General features: G+C 41.6%; 1 protein-coding gene across 3 annotated transcripts; it reads right to left on the bottom strand.

Moving 5' to 3' along the window:
* Positions 1-4,857: 4,857 nt before the first annotated feature.
* SPRY3 (sprouty RTK signaling antagonist 3) lies at positions 4,858-12,807 on the bottom strand. Of its 3 annotated transcripts, none has more exons than XM_029243910.1 (2): positions 12,399-12,807; positions 4,858-6,843 (listed from the first exon to the last, which is right to left on the bottom strand). In XM_029243910.1, the coding sequence occupies exon 2, from the start codon at positions 6,738-6,740 to the stop codon at positions 5,874-5,876; it is 867 nt and encodes a 288-aa protein (XP_029099743.1). In that variant the 5' UTR covers positions 6,741-6,843; positions 12,399-12,807; the 3' UTR covers positions 4,858-5,873. The 3 variants fall into 3 exon arrangements, with proteins under 3 accessions (XP_029099743.1, XP_029099744.1, XP_029099745.1); XM_029243911.1 differs by lacking the exon at positions 12,399-12,807 and adding an exon at positions 10,949-11,245; XM_029243912.1 differs by lacking the exon at positions 12,399-12,807 and adding an exon at positions 10,690-10,746.
* Between the last annotated feature and the right edge of the window lie 293 nt (positions 12,808-13,100).

Here is a 13,100-nt window from a genome sequence, read left to right as displayed (position 1 = left end):
CTCTCTCTCTCTCTCTCTCTCTCTCTCTCTCTCTCTCTCTCTCTCTCACACACACACACACACACACACACACACACACACACACACACACACAAAATCATTCCAGTGGAAGTGTTGTAGGAGTTTGAAAAAAAAAGAATGCTGCTATAAGTCAAGGACAAAAAGGAGTTTAAATATACAACAGAGCCAAGAGGTTAATAAAATGGAGTTTTGGATGAGAGAAGCAAACTGATTACAGAGCTTTTTTCTTTCACATAGCTTTTTCTTAACCTTTGTTTTTCTTTCTGGACCTACATACAGTATTACTTCACACTACTTTTTTCTCTTTTTCCTTCAGTATACCTTATGTATTACGATGGGCCTGGAGCCTTCTCCTTATTGGGAGGCCTTAACGCCCATTGGAAGGGGATCCTTTAAAACTTTTACAGAGTAAAATTAAGCCAACTAATTTCTGATATTATAAAAATTAGTGTTCCTTTCCCTTTTAGTGTTTCTTTTTGTCACCAGAGTGGTAAGACTTTGAAGGCTAAGATTAAAGTGTGGACCTAGGAGAAAGGGGCCAAGGGAGTCATTCAGTCTCCCTTAGTTTAGGCCTTAGGACATAGGTTCAAAATGAGCCCTTAGGATGCATTTATGGGTCACCTCATCTTATCACAATAGAATATACAGGTGACTTGAGGTTAAAGCCCTATATTAATAAAACTAGGGTGTTCGCCTGAAGGATTATCTCTGTTTTCTTTCCTTAGTGACTGGCAACAGCAGTGTTGGTCAGTTCTTCAAGGACTTGGGGGTTTCCTAATACTTGTCATCTGTGTCTTTTATTATCAGAGACATGACCATTATCTAGTACAGCCAAAAGGATTGCTTTAATAGTTGGAGAATGACAACTTGTGTGTCAGGATTACCCCCTTCTTTTGCAGGGAACTGGCCAGCAAATATACATGGGAGCAACATACATCACTTTGATTGTAATGACAGAAAGATCCCTAAATAACAATGAGCAGCGTCACTCGCAAGATGTCTTTCCTTGAAAGCTGTGTGTCTTGTTCATCCTGGCCTTTGAAAGCAGCAACACTGCTTTAAGGGTCAAGATAAGGATATGGGCCTAGATTGTTACTTCTCTAGTTGAACTAGGAACTTCATTTCCATGCAGAAAGAAGTCCTTAAAAACAAGTCGGGGAATATATAGGTTTAGGAAGGCAAATTTAGTGTTTCTGAGCACCACAATAAAGCCTTATATACTTTAAAAATTGTAGGCTATCTCTAACTCACTTTGAATGAAAGTGAATAAAGATGTAAGGGAAAAGCACCAGCCTAGTGTACCAGTTTAAGTTCATATGTCTCCCTTTATACGCACACTTGCCTTGCTGCCTGTAATGCTACCCCATTGCTGCTGAGGCTTAAGATGCCAAGGTACATGCTTGGGCACCCACACATGCATTACCCAAAAGTGCAGGGGAGTTAATATTCCACAGGGAAGGTATTTGACTAATGAGATGGGAGATAGGAGTTGAATTCTTCCCCTTTCCTCAGGCAGATGGGCTGAGATACAGTATGGCCTATCATAAGAGATTGAGAAGTTAGCTTGTCATGAAACAGGTTATTCTCCCTCCTTCCCCACCTCTTTTTCCTTGCTCCTACTTCCTTGGGATTTCACATAAGCTCTTGCTTCAAGCTCTATTTTCTAAGAAACTCAGACCAGGGAATCTGGCAACTAGGAAATCTGGAATTGTCATAATTCCACCCTAACTTATAACTGTGTGACTTTGGCAGGTTATCTTCTCTCTTTGTGCATCTTTTCCTCCAACTATAAAATGTTGATGTTGGAATAGATGTTCTTTAAGGGTCTTTCTGGCTCTGAAATAATGTCTGTGTGAAGTAGGTGATGGGAAGAGGTAAGGTGGTATACTGACCAATGGACATCAGTGGATTACATACATTTGAATCAGCAAAATGCACTCAATATAATCAATGAGCTTGAATGTTAACAGCTCCAACCAATCTCAAGTGCCAAACATAGATTTAGTTCTACTTTCTTCAGAAAGAAATTGAATTAGATTTCCTGGGCCCTTAAAGAGAAGGCCAAGTAAACTCTTACCCTCTCTGGCAAAGTAAAAAAAATTTCTCTACTGGCTCCATACCATAAGCTGATTGAGAAATGGTAACTGGCTGCAAACATGTTTTCAAAGGGAAAAGTGGAGAAGTGTGTAATGCCACCATCTTGGGAAGCAAGACAGCTAATAATATGATGTCTGTAACTATTGCTTCACTCCTAACATAGTAGCATGTTTGTTTCAACTCTTAGGCTGCAGGTGGACTGGAGTTAGGGACAGAACCATTCACCGTTCGAGGCTTGTTTTACCACAAGGGTTTATATTATGCTCTGGACTTCTATACCTGACTCTGGACCATGGACTCTGGAGTCAGACAGCCTAGGTTCAAATCTTAGTTCCAGCATTTACAAGCTTTGTTACCTTTGACAAGTCACTTAACCCCTCTGTACTTCAGTTTTCTCATTTGTAACATGGCAATCATAATAGTGCATACATTGCAGAGTTGCCGTGAGGATTAAATGAGCTAATATAGGTGATGTGCTTAAAATAGTGCTTAGCACATAGTAAGCATTATGTAAGTGCTCACTACATTTATTATAGCTATTGTGATGAGGAAAGATGGGCTGGAACAACAACAACAACAAACTTTTGGCTAAAGCCATATGAAATGTATCAAGGGACCAATATGTGGAAAGCAGTAGATTTAGGGGGTAACAGATGATTTAACTGCAAAAAAATGCTAAGCAGGAAACACCCTCTAAATATTCCTGTTTATACAGTACATGACACAAAGTAGAAAAATAATGAAAACAGAGCCTCTCTGCAGGATTTAGAGTTCTTTCATATATATTTTAAATATACATGTGCAATACATTAAAATATATAGAGATGTGTGGATATATATTTACATATATATATGTAAATATATATATATATATATATATATATATATATATATCTCACAGAGGGTATACATATGCACACTCACATGTCCGTGCGCATACCCCAACAGGACCCATCTATACGTAAACCAGATGCAGTCCATATCAGGCCAACTTGGACACAGATGAGAGCCCTGACTCAGTAGATTGCAGACTGCAACTGCATTGGAGTAACTGTTCAGTTTCTTCTACCAAGTGTAAGGCCATTTAGAAATACACTGAGAAGAGCTCCTTTGGGTGTGTGGAAGAGCCCAGGGCGCCTCTGGCAGTGCACAATTTGCCTGAGTAAGGACTGCAGGATTGAGATATGAAGGAGCTATCAAGGAGGAGGGACTTGTGTTGTTTTGGGTCCTGAAACTAATAAGCAAACATCCATAGAATAACTTTAGCTCCAGGAACAATGCACTAGTGTCAGAATCCTTACTTATCTCAGATTTAAGCAAATTTCAGGCAGAAGCGAAGAGAAGTGTGTGTTGCTACTCATCACCATCCAGCTTGACCCAGAAAACCAGGCACAGCTTTTAGGGGTGGCTAAGTTCAAAGGTCAATCAGGCAGACTTGTAAGATAAAAAGAAGTTACTTAAATGGAAGGACTTGAAAGCAACATAAGAGGTTACAGGTACTGGTTTGGGTTTATAAATGTTCCAAGAAGCCAAACCTTGTATATGGCACCATTTGCAGCAATATCATTAACATTATTAATAATCATCATAACATATTTATATATACAAAAATAGAGCAAAGCAATTCTAGAAGAGGAGGTGAAAGAGAAGGTGAGGGTCTCTGTGCAGCCCAAATGTCAGTACACTTCAGGGAGATTCAGAACCAACAAAGACTGAGTGGCACGTATTCCTATAGTATATAGCCGACAAGGGGACGTGGATGTTCCCTTCTTCTTCCCCCTGTGTATGACTATACATTTCTCCCCACCTTTCCACCCTGTAATACATATCCATGCACACTTTAAAAGAGATGATGATATATAAAGCTAGAGTCTGGAAGTCTTAAACTAAGTTGGAGCACCTTGATTTCAAGCAAGTGCCCTCAATCTTTGAATTCTTTAGTGAATTTTGGATTCACTTACAGAGGGAAACTGTATCTAATTCTTGCATCTTTCAGCAGCAGTCCTTAGGAGCCTGCTATCACCACTGCAGCCTTTTCCCATTGAAGGGGATTCACAGCACAAGCTCTTGGTATTTCATAAAAGAGAAGTCAGTTCTCTGCATTATACATCTTTCATCTCAGTTTTCCACTGTTGCTGAAATTTAGGTTCTCAGGCAACTGCCACTGCAGACAAAGCCAGGAGCAAGCACAGTGTGTAGCAAAGGGTAGGTGCAATGGCGAAGATACAGCTTGATTAGGGCTTCCTTAAGCTTTTCTTTTGCACACTTGAGCTTCTACAAGGTGACAGAGCCAAAGGTGATGTCCACTGGGGGCAGCCTTGACACCTGAAAGTTAGCTACCCACTATGCCCCACATAAAGACCACCACACTAGCTTGGCATGATTCCTGAAAATTGAATGGGAATGGCTTTCTGTCATTGCTAATAGAGAACACTGAACCAAGAGTCACAAGACCTGTATGCCAGGCCCAACTCTATTAACTCAGTGTGTAGCCTTGGGCAGATCCCTTCTTATTTCCAGGCCTCAGTTTTCCCATCTGTAAAATAAGGGCATTGAACTAGATTAACAGTTAAGATCCTTCCAGCTCTAAAGTTTTATGACTTTTTAGGTCCATTATTAAGGCCTGAGCCATGCAGTCTCAGGGCGGTTAGCTTCTAAGAGAGAACAGACCTCTGTAATATCCTTTGCTTTGTTCATTTAGCTATAAAGCACGTCTGCCTTTGGCACTTGGGTCAGACATACAAAGTTATGAGCATCCTGATTTACTATCTACTCAGCATGCTAGTGGAATCTGTCAGTACTGTAAGTTGATTATTGGTAAAGGGAATAAAACTTCAACTAATTAAACCTGGAAATGTAAGATAAGTTTGCCTCATATGCTCATAAACTGGCGAGTGTGGTTATGAGCGCACACACACTATTGCTAGTGATAAGTTCATTACAGTAATCAATTTCCCTTAATAAAAATTAGTAAATAGTATAACATAGCAAAGTTTGGCATCAAAGGAAACACCTACGGAAAAACAGCACTTTTTGACGTGTTAGAGAGAGAAAGAGGGACAGGTAGAAGGAGACAAAGATTAGATCAAACAAGACAGAAATACAGGCAGAGAAAGGATTAGTCTGAGAGAAAGGGAGGGAAGGAGAAGAAAGCAGAGAGAGAGAAAGAAAAGAGAGGAAAAGTAAAACTAGAGAGAGTGAGAATGGAGTGGGAATGAGAACAGAACAGAGTAATGCAAGAAGAGGAGAAAATGAGAAAAAGACTGAAGACCAGAGGGGCGGTAAACGGAGAAGGGGTCAGATTCCCTGGAATACTGAACACTGTTCCACATGGACCTGTGAAAACCATCTAAGAAGAAAGCTTCCAAAGGCACTGTGGAAAGCAGAGTGACACTCAGCCTGCATCGAGAGGTATTACGTTGGGGAGCCCCTAAACCTCCACGTTGCTGGCTCTGTCAGCCCTCAGTGTCCAAATCTCATGCTTATATATCACCTGAATATGCCATGACAGCCATAAGGGCTGAGATGGTGGGTGTAAAAAGACTGAAGAGGAGTGGGATAGATACTGTGAGAAAGAGCAAGGCATCCTGCACCAGGATGTACTTGACCATTCCCCTGACACTGCAGGAACAAAATTGGTGAGCCCTAACTTTGGCTTGGCTACTTTACTCCTCCTCCCCTTCTTCAAAGATGAGGCCTATGCTTTATTGATGGGGCCTAGAAGGAGAAAGCACTGGATCCCTCTTGTGGGAAGGTCATACAGACTTCTCCTGGGCCTTGGGGAAGGGCGCACTACCAGAAGAGATTTTTCTGCACACAGTGTTGGTGTGCCTTTTACAGCGGCAGCCTGGTCGCCTAAGACTATCATAGCCCTGCTGGCACAGATGGAGGCATCCACGGGTAGGCAGGTAGCAGCACAGGCAGGGTAAGAAGAGGGAGATGAGGCTCATGGCTGCCCAGCGGACGAAGCAAGAGCCAGGCCCACAGGAGCAGGGCTCATCAGCGCAGTTGTCTTCATCATCGGTAGAACAGTGGTAGAAGAGGCCCTTAACACAGCAGAGACAAGTGCCATAATCGAGGAGGCTCTCAGCAGAGCAAAGGCAACGCTGGTTGCACAGCCAGAAGGAGGGGAGAGGGCGAGCTGCCGTACAGAGGACACATTTGCAGCGCCCACACTCCTCGCAGATGAAGAGGTGCTCACTGGGGTGCTCTGCAGATTGCTCAGCTTCTCCCTTCAGAGCACCATCAGCCTTTGGGTGGGCTCCTGTTCCAGGCTGGGTTCGGATGATGGACTGGCCTGAAGGTGAGGGCGTAATGCTGGCCAAGAGCCTTTGATCAGAGGCAGTGGTGCTATGGGACATTGAGCTGGCAATGCTAGATTGGCTCAGATGCTGAGGCAAGGGCTGCAATTGATGGCACTGGCTGAGACTGCGTGGGAGAGCAGTAGGCATGGTAGCCAGGGACCAATCAGATTTGTGGGTTTGCACGATAAGGGAAGGGCTAGAGAGGGCCTGTTTACAGGGGACTGGAGGACGGTCCACATAATCATTGCTAGCGTGAGTAGAGCGCAGCTGTTCAATAGGCAGAATTTGTTGGAAATCATCTGTCACTGTGGCATCCATTTTGCCTTGATTCTTGAGTTCTGAGTGGTTTTGGGTCAGGGTGGCACTTATGGTGATAAAGAGCCCTTGTAGTTACATGGATCTTAGGGCACATCAGAAAATCCTAGGAGAGAGGGAATAGAAACAATGAATGAGAACACACAGGCATGAGTACTTTGCAGGGAACCAACAAACCTCAGGCCCCATCACCACCACTACCTTAAATCACTTTAGTCTTCATGTTACTCCTTTATTCTGTAATTGACCTCACCTACTTCTTTACAGGCAAGTCTGGTTATCTCATCCAGACTATAAAGCACATTGGGAGCAAAGATCTGATTATGGATTCCTGTAGTAGTCCATCATACGACTAGGGTCACAGGAGCATTTAGCTCATTAAGAGCTTTGCTAACCAAGAAATCTAGGCCTTCAGGATCAAAATTCTAATAAAAATGAAACCTAATTTCAAATGCAAAGTTCACTTCCTAAAGCAACACTGATGTAAAAGAGAAAGCCTCAAAAGCCTTCCATGAGAAGTTGCATATATACATATATATATATGTATATATACATATATGTATATGTATATATATATATTCTCAATCAAAATTTTCCTTTCAGTGAAATTTATAAGCATAAATAAACAGATGATAAAGGACAAGCTTGATTCAATGAATACAGGCAAGCAAGCAAGTTGCAGTAATAGCAGAGATATGGCAGAGACACAGATGGCAGAAATTAGGCTATCTGTAGAATAATAAGAAAAAAGGCTTCCCAAGGGTGTAAGAAAGTCAAGACTAATCATCTTGCTGTTCTCCTCATTTTATAAGCTGCTTTAACTTATTGAGGAGGTAATTCTTTCTAAATGGCAGCATGGCTTCAGAATCAAACTTTTGTATACATAGGAATAACCTGGGGATGGGGGAACCACAGAAGATGAGCCCTGAATTATTTCAAATATCACCTATAATTGTACTTTTTACCGCCCTAAGTCAAGTCTATATTGATGGGATTTATGAGGCAGAATCTGCTTGGACTGCTTTTCTCTATCTTTACCTTTCTATATCTTTACCTTTACAATAAACTGGCTTTCTTAAAGAGCAGCAGTTTTTATACCAAATTTCAGACAAGTTGAATATCTAGAAAATATATGCTTGTGCCTTCATTGTACCACAATCAGGAAGAGCTCGGTGGTCATTCCCTGAAGCATTTGATTGAGCCTAGTACTGATAACGGTGACCATGAGGAAAATATTTTTCCAACAGTAGATTACTGTATTGCACCACCTGGAAGACTGAACAGCCAAAAGAGGTGTGCATAAGGAAACTTAAACAAAAATCTAAGAGTCACCATGGGGGCATTAGGACCTAGGAAACACTAGCATGAATAAAGTATATATTTGAAATCCATCAGACTTCAGGCCTCCTCAAAATAGATCGATTACTCACACTACTGTATGGGATGGAAAGCTTGAATGAGTAATAGAAAGGAAGAAGTGAAAGAGGATAGTGCTTGATTAGATTTCCATAAGCAAGCAAACATGACACTGAAATGTGCCCAAAGTTCAATAGCAAGAAAAAAAAAAAAGACGTAGTTCATAAAGGACTCAGTGGCTAATAATATGATCAGACTCATTGCCTTTCGAGGCTATATCCCCATGCAAACTTATTTAGTTGAATTTACATCTGTTCATTTTTTGAAAAGAAGATTTAATTTAGTTAAAAATAACTTTTCTGGCACATCACATCAAAGAACCAGTTTGACTATAATTTCACTTTTTAGCTACTTGTTTCAGTGTTATTTAATGCAGCACAAGAGAATGCAGATAAAGACTATGGAGATTCTAAGACTCAAACATGTAACCTTTGGCAAATCACTTACTTTGTTTGGGCCTCAGTTCCGGTATCTATATAATTATAGGAATGGACTAGGTGATTTTGAGGGACTCTTCCCTATTATGGTCTGTAATTACATAACTAAACAATTTGACAAAATAATTCTCTTCGTCCATACCTTCTACATCTTCAGCCCTTGAGGGTAAACTGGGCAACATGCCCTTGTTTACTTGGGCATTCAAAAGCAACATGTTTGTCTCTTTTATCTACTTGGACTCACAATCCCCTGAAGCTTTACACCTCTGCCTTTGCTGTATCTTTGTTAAGACTCATAGTCCCAGCATTAGAAAGAAACAGGTAGTTTTCATCTGAACACCCAAATAAACAAGGACACATTGTTCAGCTGGCTTGCAGGGTATGTGGATGTAGGAGCTTTGGATTGGGAAGAATCTTTTGATAATTTTATAGGAAATGAATTTATTCCCCATTGATCAGATAAATAATGTGTGGGGCTCTTCAAGTCATTTACACTGTAAAAACAATAACGTGCGTGCTAGATGCATTTTAGACTCACTGATTTCCCAAAGGAAACTAGATTCAAACATACTGGAAATTCAAAAGATCAATGACTCAAAGGAAGGCATACTAGGTCTTAATGTTACAGGAGATAATCATATGGGATCCCAGGGATGTCACTAGATATCGCAGGGACTTGCCCAGAAGGTTGAAAGCTATGCTTGGAGGAATCTAGGTCATAATACAAATAACTCAGAGGCACGAGGGGATCCTGTCTTGGCAGCAGAAGGGTATATGGTGTTTAGGTTGAGAAGGTGTATTTGGATATTGATTAGACTGCTGCAAGACTGAAGAGTTGAGATGCTTGGATGATTAAATGAGGCTTTGGGCATCAGTCTGGGATGATGAAGTACTACTGTTTTGCTTACAGGTAAGGGGATTAACAGGATGAACTCAGAAGGTTTCTTCCTGCCCTGTAAAATCTTTACTAGAATGGACTGTGGAAGATCTGCAATACAGTGGGCAGTAGGACCTGGGTAAAATCAGGGTGTTGAGTAGGATAAAACAGGATTGAATGACAATAAATTGTTTGCCATTCCGGATGTGCTGACTCCGATCTGGCTAACAGGATGAACTGAAATAGATACTGTAGGGGAAGGTAAGAGGGGAAAAAAAGTTGAGAAACAAATAGACAAGAGACTGCTGCAGCACATAGATTAGACGAAAAACTACTACTGCAAGCATGTTTATGATTCAGAAATCCACTCATTAAAGGGCCATTCATTGTGAGCAGCAACAGTTAAGAAACTGACTGTGCTGCTGGTGAATTCCATATTCTATTAAGTGAGAGAGAGAATATACATATCATATATTATTAAATAGGAGCCAAGGTGATTACAAGTCTTGGCTGCACATTGATGGGATCTAGTGATTTCTGTCACGTAGTGCCTGTGCAGTAATGAATGATGCATTGTAAACCCACTCCCATCTCAGTCCCTCTGGCCAGGTGCTCATAGCTTTCTCAACAGTTTTTCTGTAGCCCTGAAATTTGCTATGTTCAACCTAAACAGAAATTTCTTTTCTTATGCCAACTTAGGGACTAGAAAGGTAAATCCATTCAAGAAATGCTGTTTGTTAATGAAAGAAAAATGTATTTTCTCCCTGGAACCTAAAATCTGCCATGTTGAGACTAAAGTTGAAGACTTTCCTATCTAAAGCCCTTCTATGCTAACACCTTAAGAGTGTTCTGATTTTTATGATAAATCCTTTCCGATACAGCATGACTCAATCTTGATTTCAAAGAAGAGGGGAGAAGAGAAGGAGAGCCTGGCTCCTGTTTTCTCCTAGTCCCATGGGTTCAATGCTGTTTTGTACCTTACTGTGTAACGGCTCTGGGGTGTGTTGCTTTTTTCTGTGCTCTGCTGTTATATACACTCGTTCTCAGAATAACTGAAAGCAAACATAGGGGGGATTTCTGCTATGGCTTTATGTGTTTTCTTAGTTCTACTGTTCCAAAGTCTGCTCTCTAAAAATCCCTCTCTGTGCAAGAGCATTTGCATCTCTATCAAAGCACTCCCCCCCTTACAAATACCAAGTTGTATATAGTTTACATTACTAACCTCTCAGCCACTGACTGGGCCTCCGTCCTACCACATACATCTTGTTGGAGCTGCCAGGTTCTCACCACATTTAACTCTTAACTTGTCACTTTGTTACCCTAGTCCTATTCATTACCTTCATAGTTTCATTAAGACTCAACAGCAGTTTATTTCAAACCAGAGAGTCCTGCAGTTTTAAGAGCCTGCATTTTTAAAGATATAGGTGTTTTAGTAATGAGCAATACAAGGAAAAATTGTAATATCAAATGAATTCACATACTTCTAATCCTGAAGAAAATGCTAGTTGTTCATTTAAGAAGTAGGAATCTTTCTTTAAACCCCAAATCCTTTTATAAGAGACAGGAAACTTAAGTTCTGTGTGACTGTGGGCAAGTGACTTCTGTTCCAGGCCCGTTTCTTCATCTGCAAAATGAGGGGGGTATGAAAGGAAGGTTTTTAAATCCCCTTCTTGTCCTTATGCTCTAAATTTTTATGCTGGGTTTGTTGGTTGCGTTCCTCTGCCTCAAAAGTCTTTCATGAAGAATTGGTGTCCTTTCCTTCAGGTTCCTTACTTCCTCACAACTCAACTTCTCAACTCTGAATCCAAGTCACTCAGATCACTAACTAGATTGTTTCCCAGCTAGAGAGACCTAAAAACAGAACAAAAAAGCCAAAATGTATACAATGTTACAATAAAGTCTTCAAAATGTTTATTTAGAGGTTTAGGGAACAAGATTAATACTTCCTTGTGGATAAAAAGCTAGCCTGTGCCTTCTTTGTATGTATGTGCGCAGTTGACTTGTTGGGAACATCACTTAACACCTGGTATATCCAAATTCATGTGATAGCACATTATGTTACAGTGAGGTTTTAATGGACCCAGAAAAGCAACAATGGTTTGCGTTTCAAAATAGATTTTCTGTCTAAGAGTTCAAGGTCTGTTTTCTGTTCATCCAACGTGGTTTGCAGCATACAGAGGCGAGTGGTAACTATAATTACACGAATGGAAGGGACTGTAAGCCACTGCCCTAGGTCCTATCAGATGTCTATTGGCTAACTAGACATGCTCACAGGTTCTCACTTTTGACAAAATTTCCATATGCCACACAGAGACATGTGCACACACACCCAGGCATGGATCCAGAGATTTCTAAATCATTGCTCTGACTCAATGTAAGTAGGGGGTTATGCCGTGTCAGCTTGCGCCATTTCTACCCAGGGCAAGGTGATGTGATGAAATCTGAACGATGCACAGCCCAGACTTGTGAGCCAATAGCAGACTAGCCGTACACTGACAGGATGCCCGCTGGGCAGCCAGACTGGCCTCAGCACGGGCTCTCCGTACGTTCTCAGCTTGGGTGGTTAGGCTGCGCTACAAGGGGCTTAGGCAAGCACCAAAATTCATTTAAAGGTCAACAGGCTAGAAATTGCATTGACATTTGGCTACAAAAGAGTTATTTTGAAGTTCTCCTTTGATTTAGAAATTTTCAATACGGATAGTTTTCTGCAAGAGCTGATTCATTTAAATCTCAGTTAAACGGTTTTCATTTTATTCTACCCATGCGCTTGCGCTTGTGCGCGTGCACAGACACGCGCGCGCTCTCAAACACACACACACACAGACACACACACACACACACACACACACACACGATGACTGGAATGAATGGCAATCTGTGCATTTCATAGAAAGAATTCTGAGGTCTTTAGGAGCTAACCTCTAAGCTTACCTTGAAGAAAGGGCTTATCCATGCTGAGAAAAGCAGAAGAACTAATGCCCCATCTGGCTCAAAGGACCTCTTCTTCTCCTGAGTCTTTAGGTTTCTCCACCTCTCTTCGGAAAGTCTGAATGAAAACTCCTTCACTGGCAGTGGAGCCAGAAACAGAGATAGTTCTGTTTCAGTCTTTCTGACAGCAGAGAAAAGGGAAAGAAAAAAAAAAACAAACAAACGGGGTAGGGAGGAGAGTCAGACTTGTAGTGGCAGATACTTTGTATGGATTTTACATGCAGATCTAAACCTTGATGCACGTATTCCCCAAAGAAAGCGCAGCGGGGTAAGTTGTTCACCTCCTCCTCCTCCTCTTCTTTCTCCTCCTCCTTCTCCTATTTCTCCTCCCCCTCCTCCTCCGCCTCTTTCTCCTCCCCCTTCTCCTCCTCCTTCTTTTTCCCCTCCTCCAGCGTTTTCCTTCCCCTTCTCTTCCCCTCCCCCTTCCCTCCTCCCCCCTCCTCCAATCTGACAGATGAACCGAAGCAGCAGAAACTGCAGTTGTAGACACAGGGTATCTCAACAGAGCAATAGATACCGCTAGTGTGTGATTATTTATATAGCTTAGGGTGTGTTGGTATATAATCTGCAGAGAGCGGGCCGCGGTGGTGGGGGGAGGAAGGGGGATGAGATTGCAGTGTGTTCAGCTCAGCTAGCCAGCTGTTT

The sequence above is a fragment of the Monodon monoceros genome, unplaced genomic scaffold (assembly GCF_005190385.1).
Source record: "Monodon monoceros isolate NGI ecotype Baffin Bay Population unplaced genomic scaffold, NGI_Narwhal_1 Super_Scaffold_3, whole genome shotgun sequence".
NCBI classification, from domain to species: Eukaryota; Metazoa; Chordata; class Mammalia; order Artiodactyla; family Monodontidae; genus Monodon; species Monodon monoceros.
Note: the sequence above shows the minus strand (reverse complement) of the source record. Positions and strands in the feature narration are given on the sequence as shown.

Coding starts and splice junctions, on each gene's coding strand:
- SPRY3 (XM_029243910.1), bottom strand. CDS start 6,740: ATGGATGCCACAGTGACAGATGATTTCCAACAAATTCTGCCTATTGAA.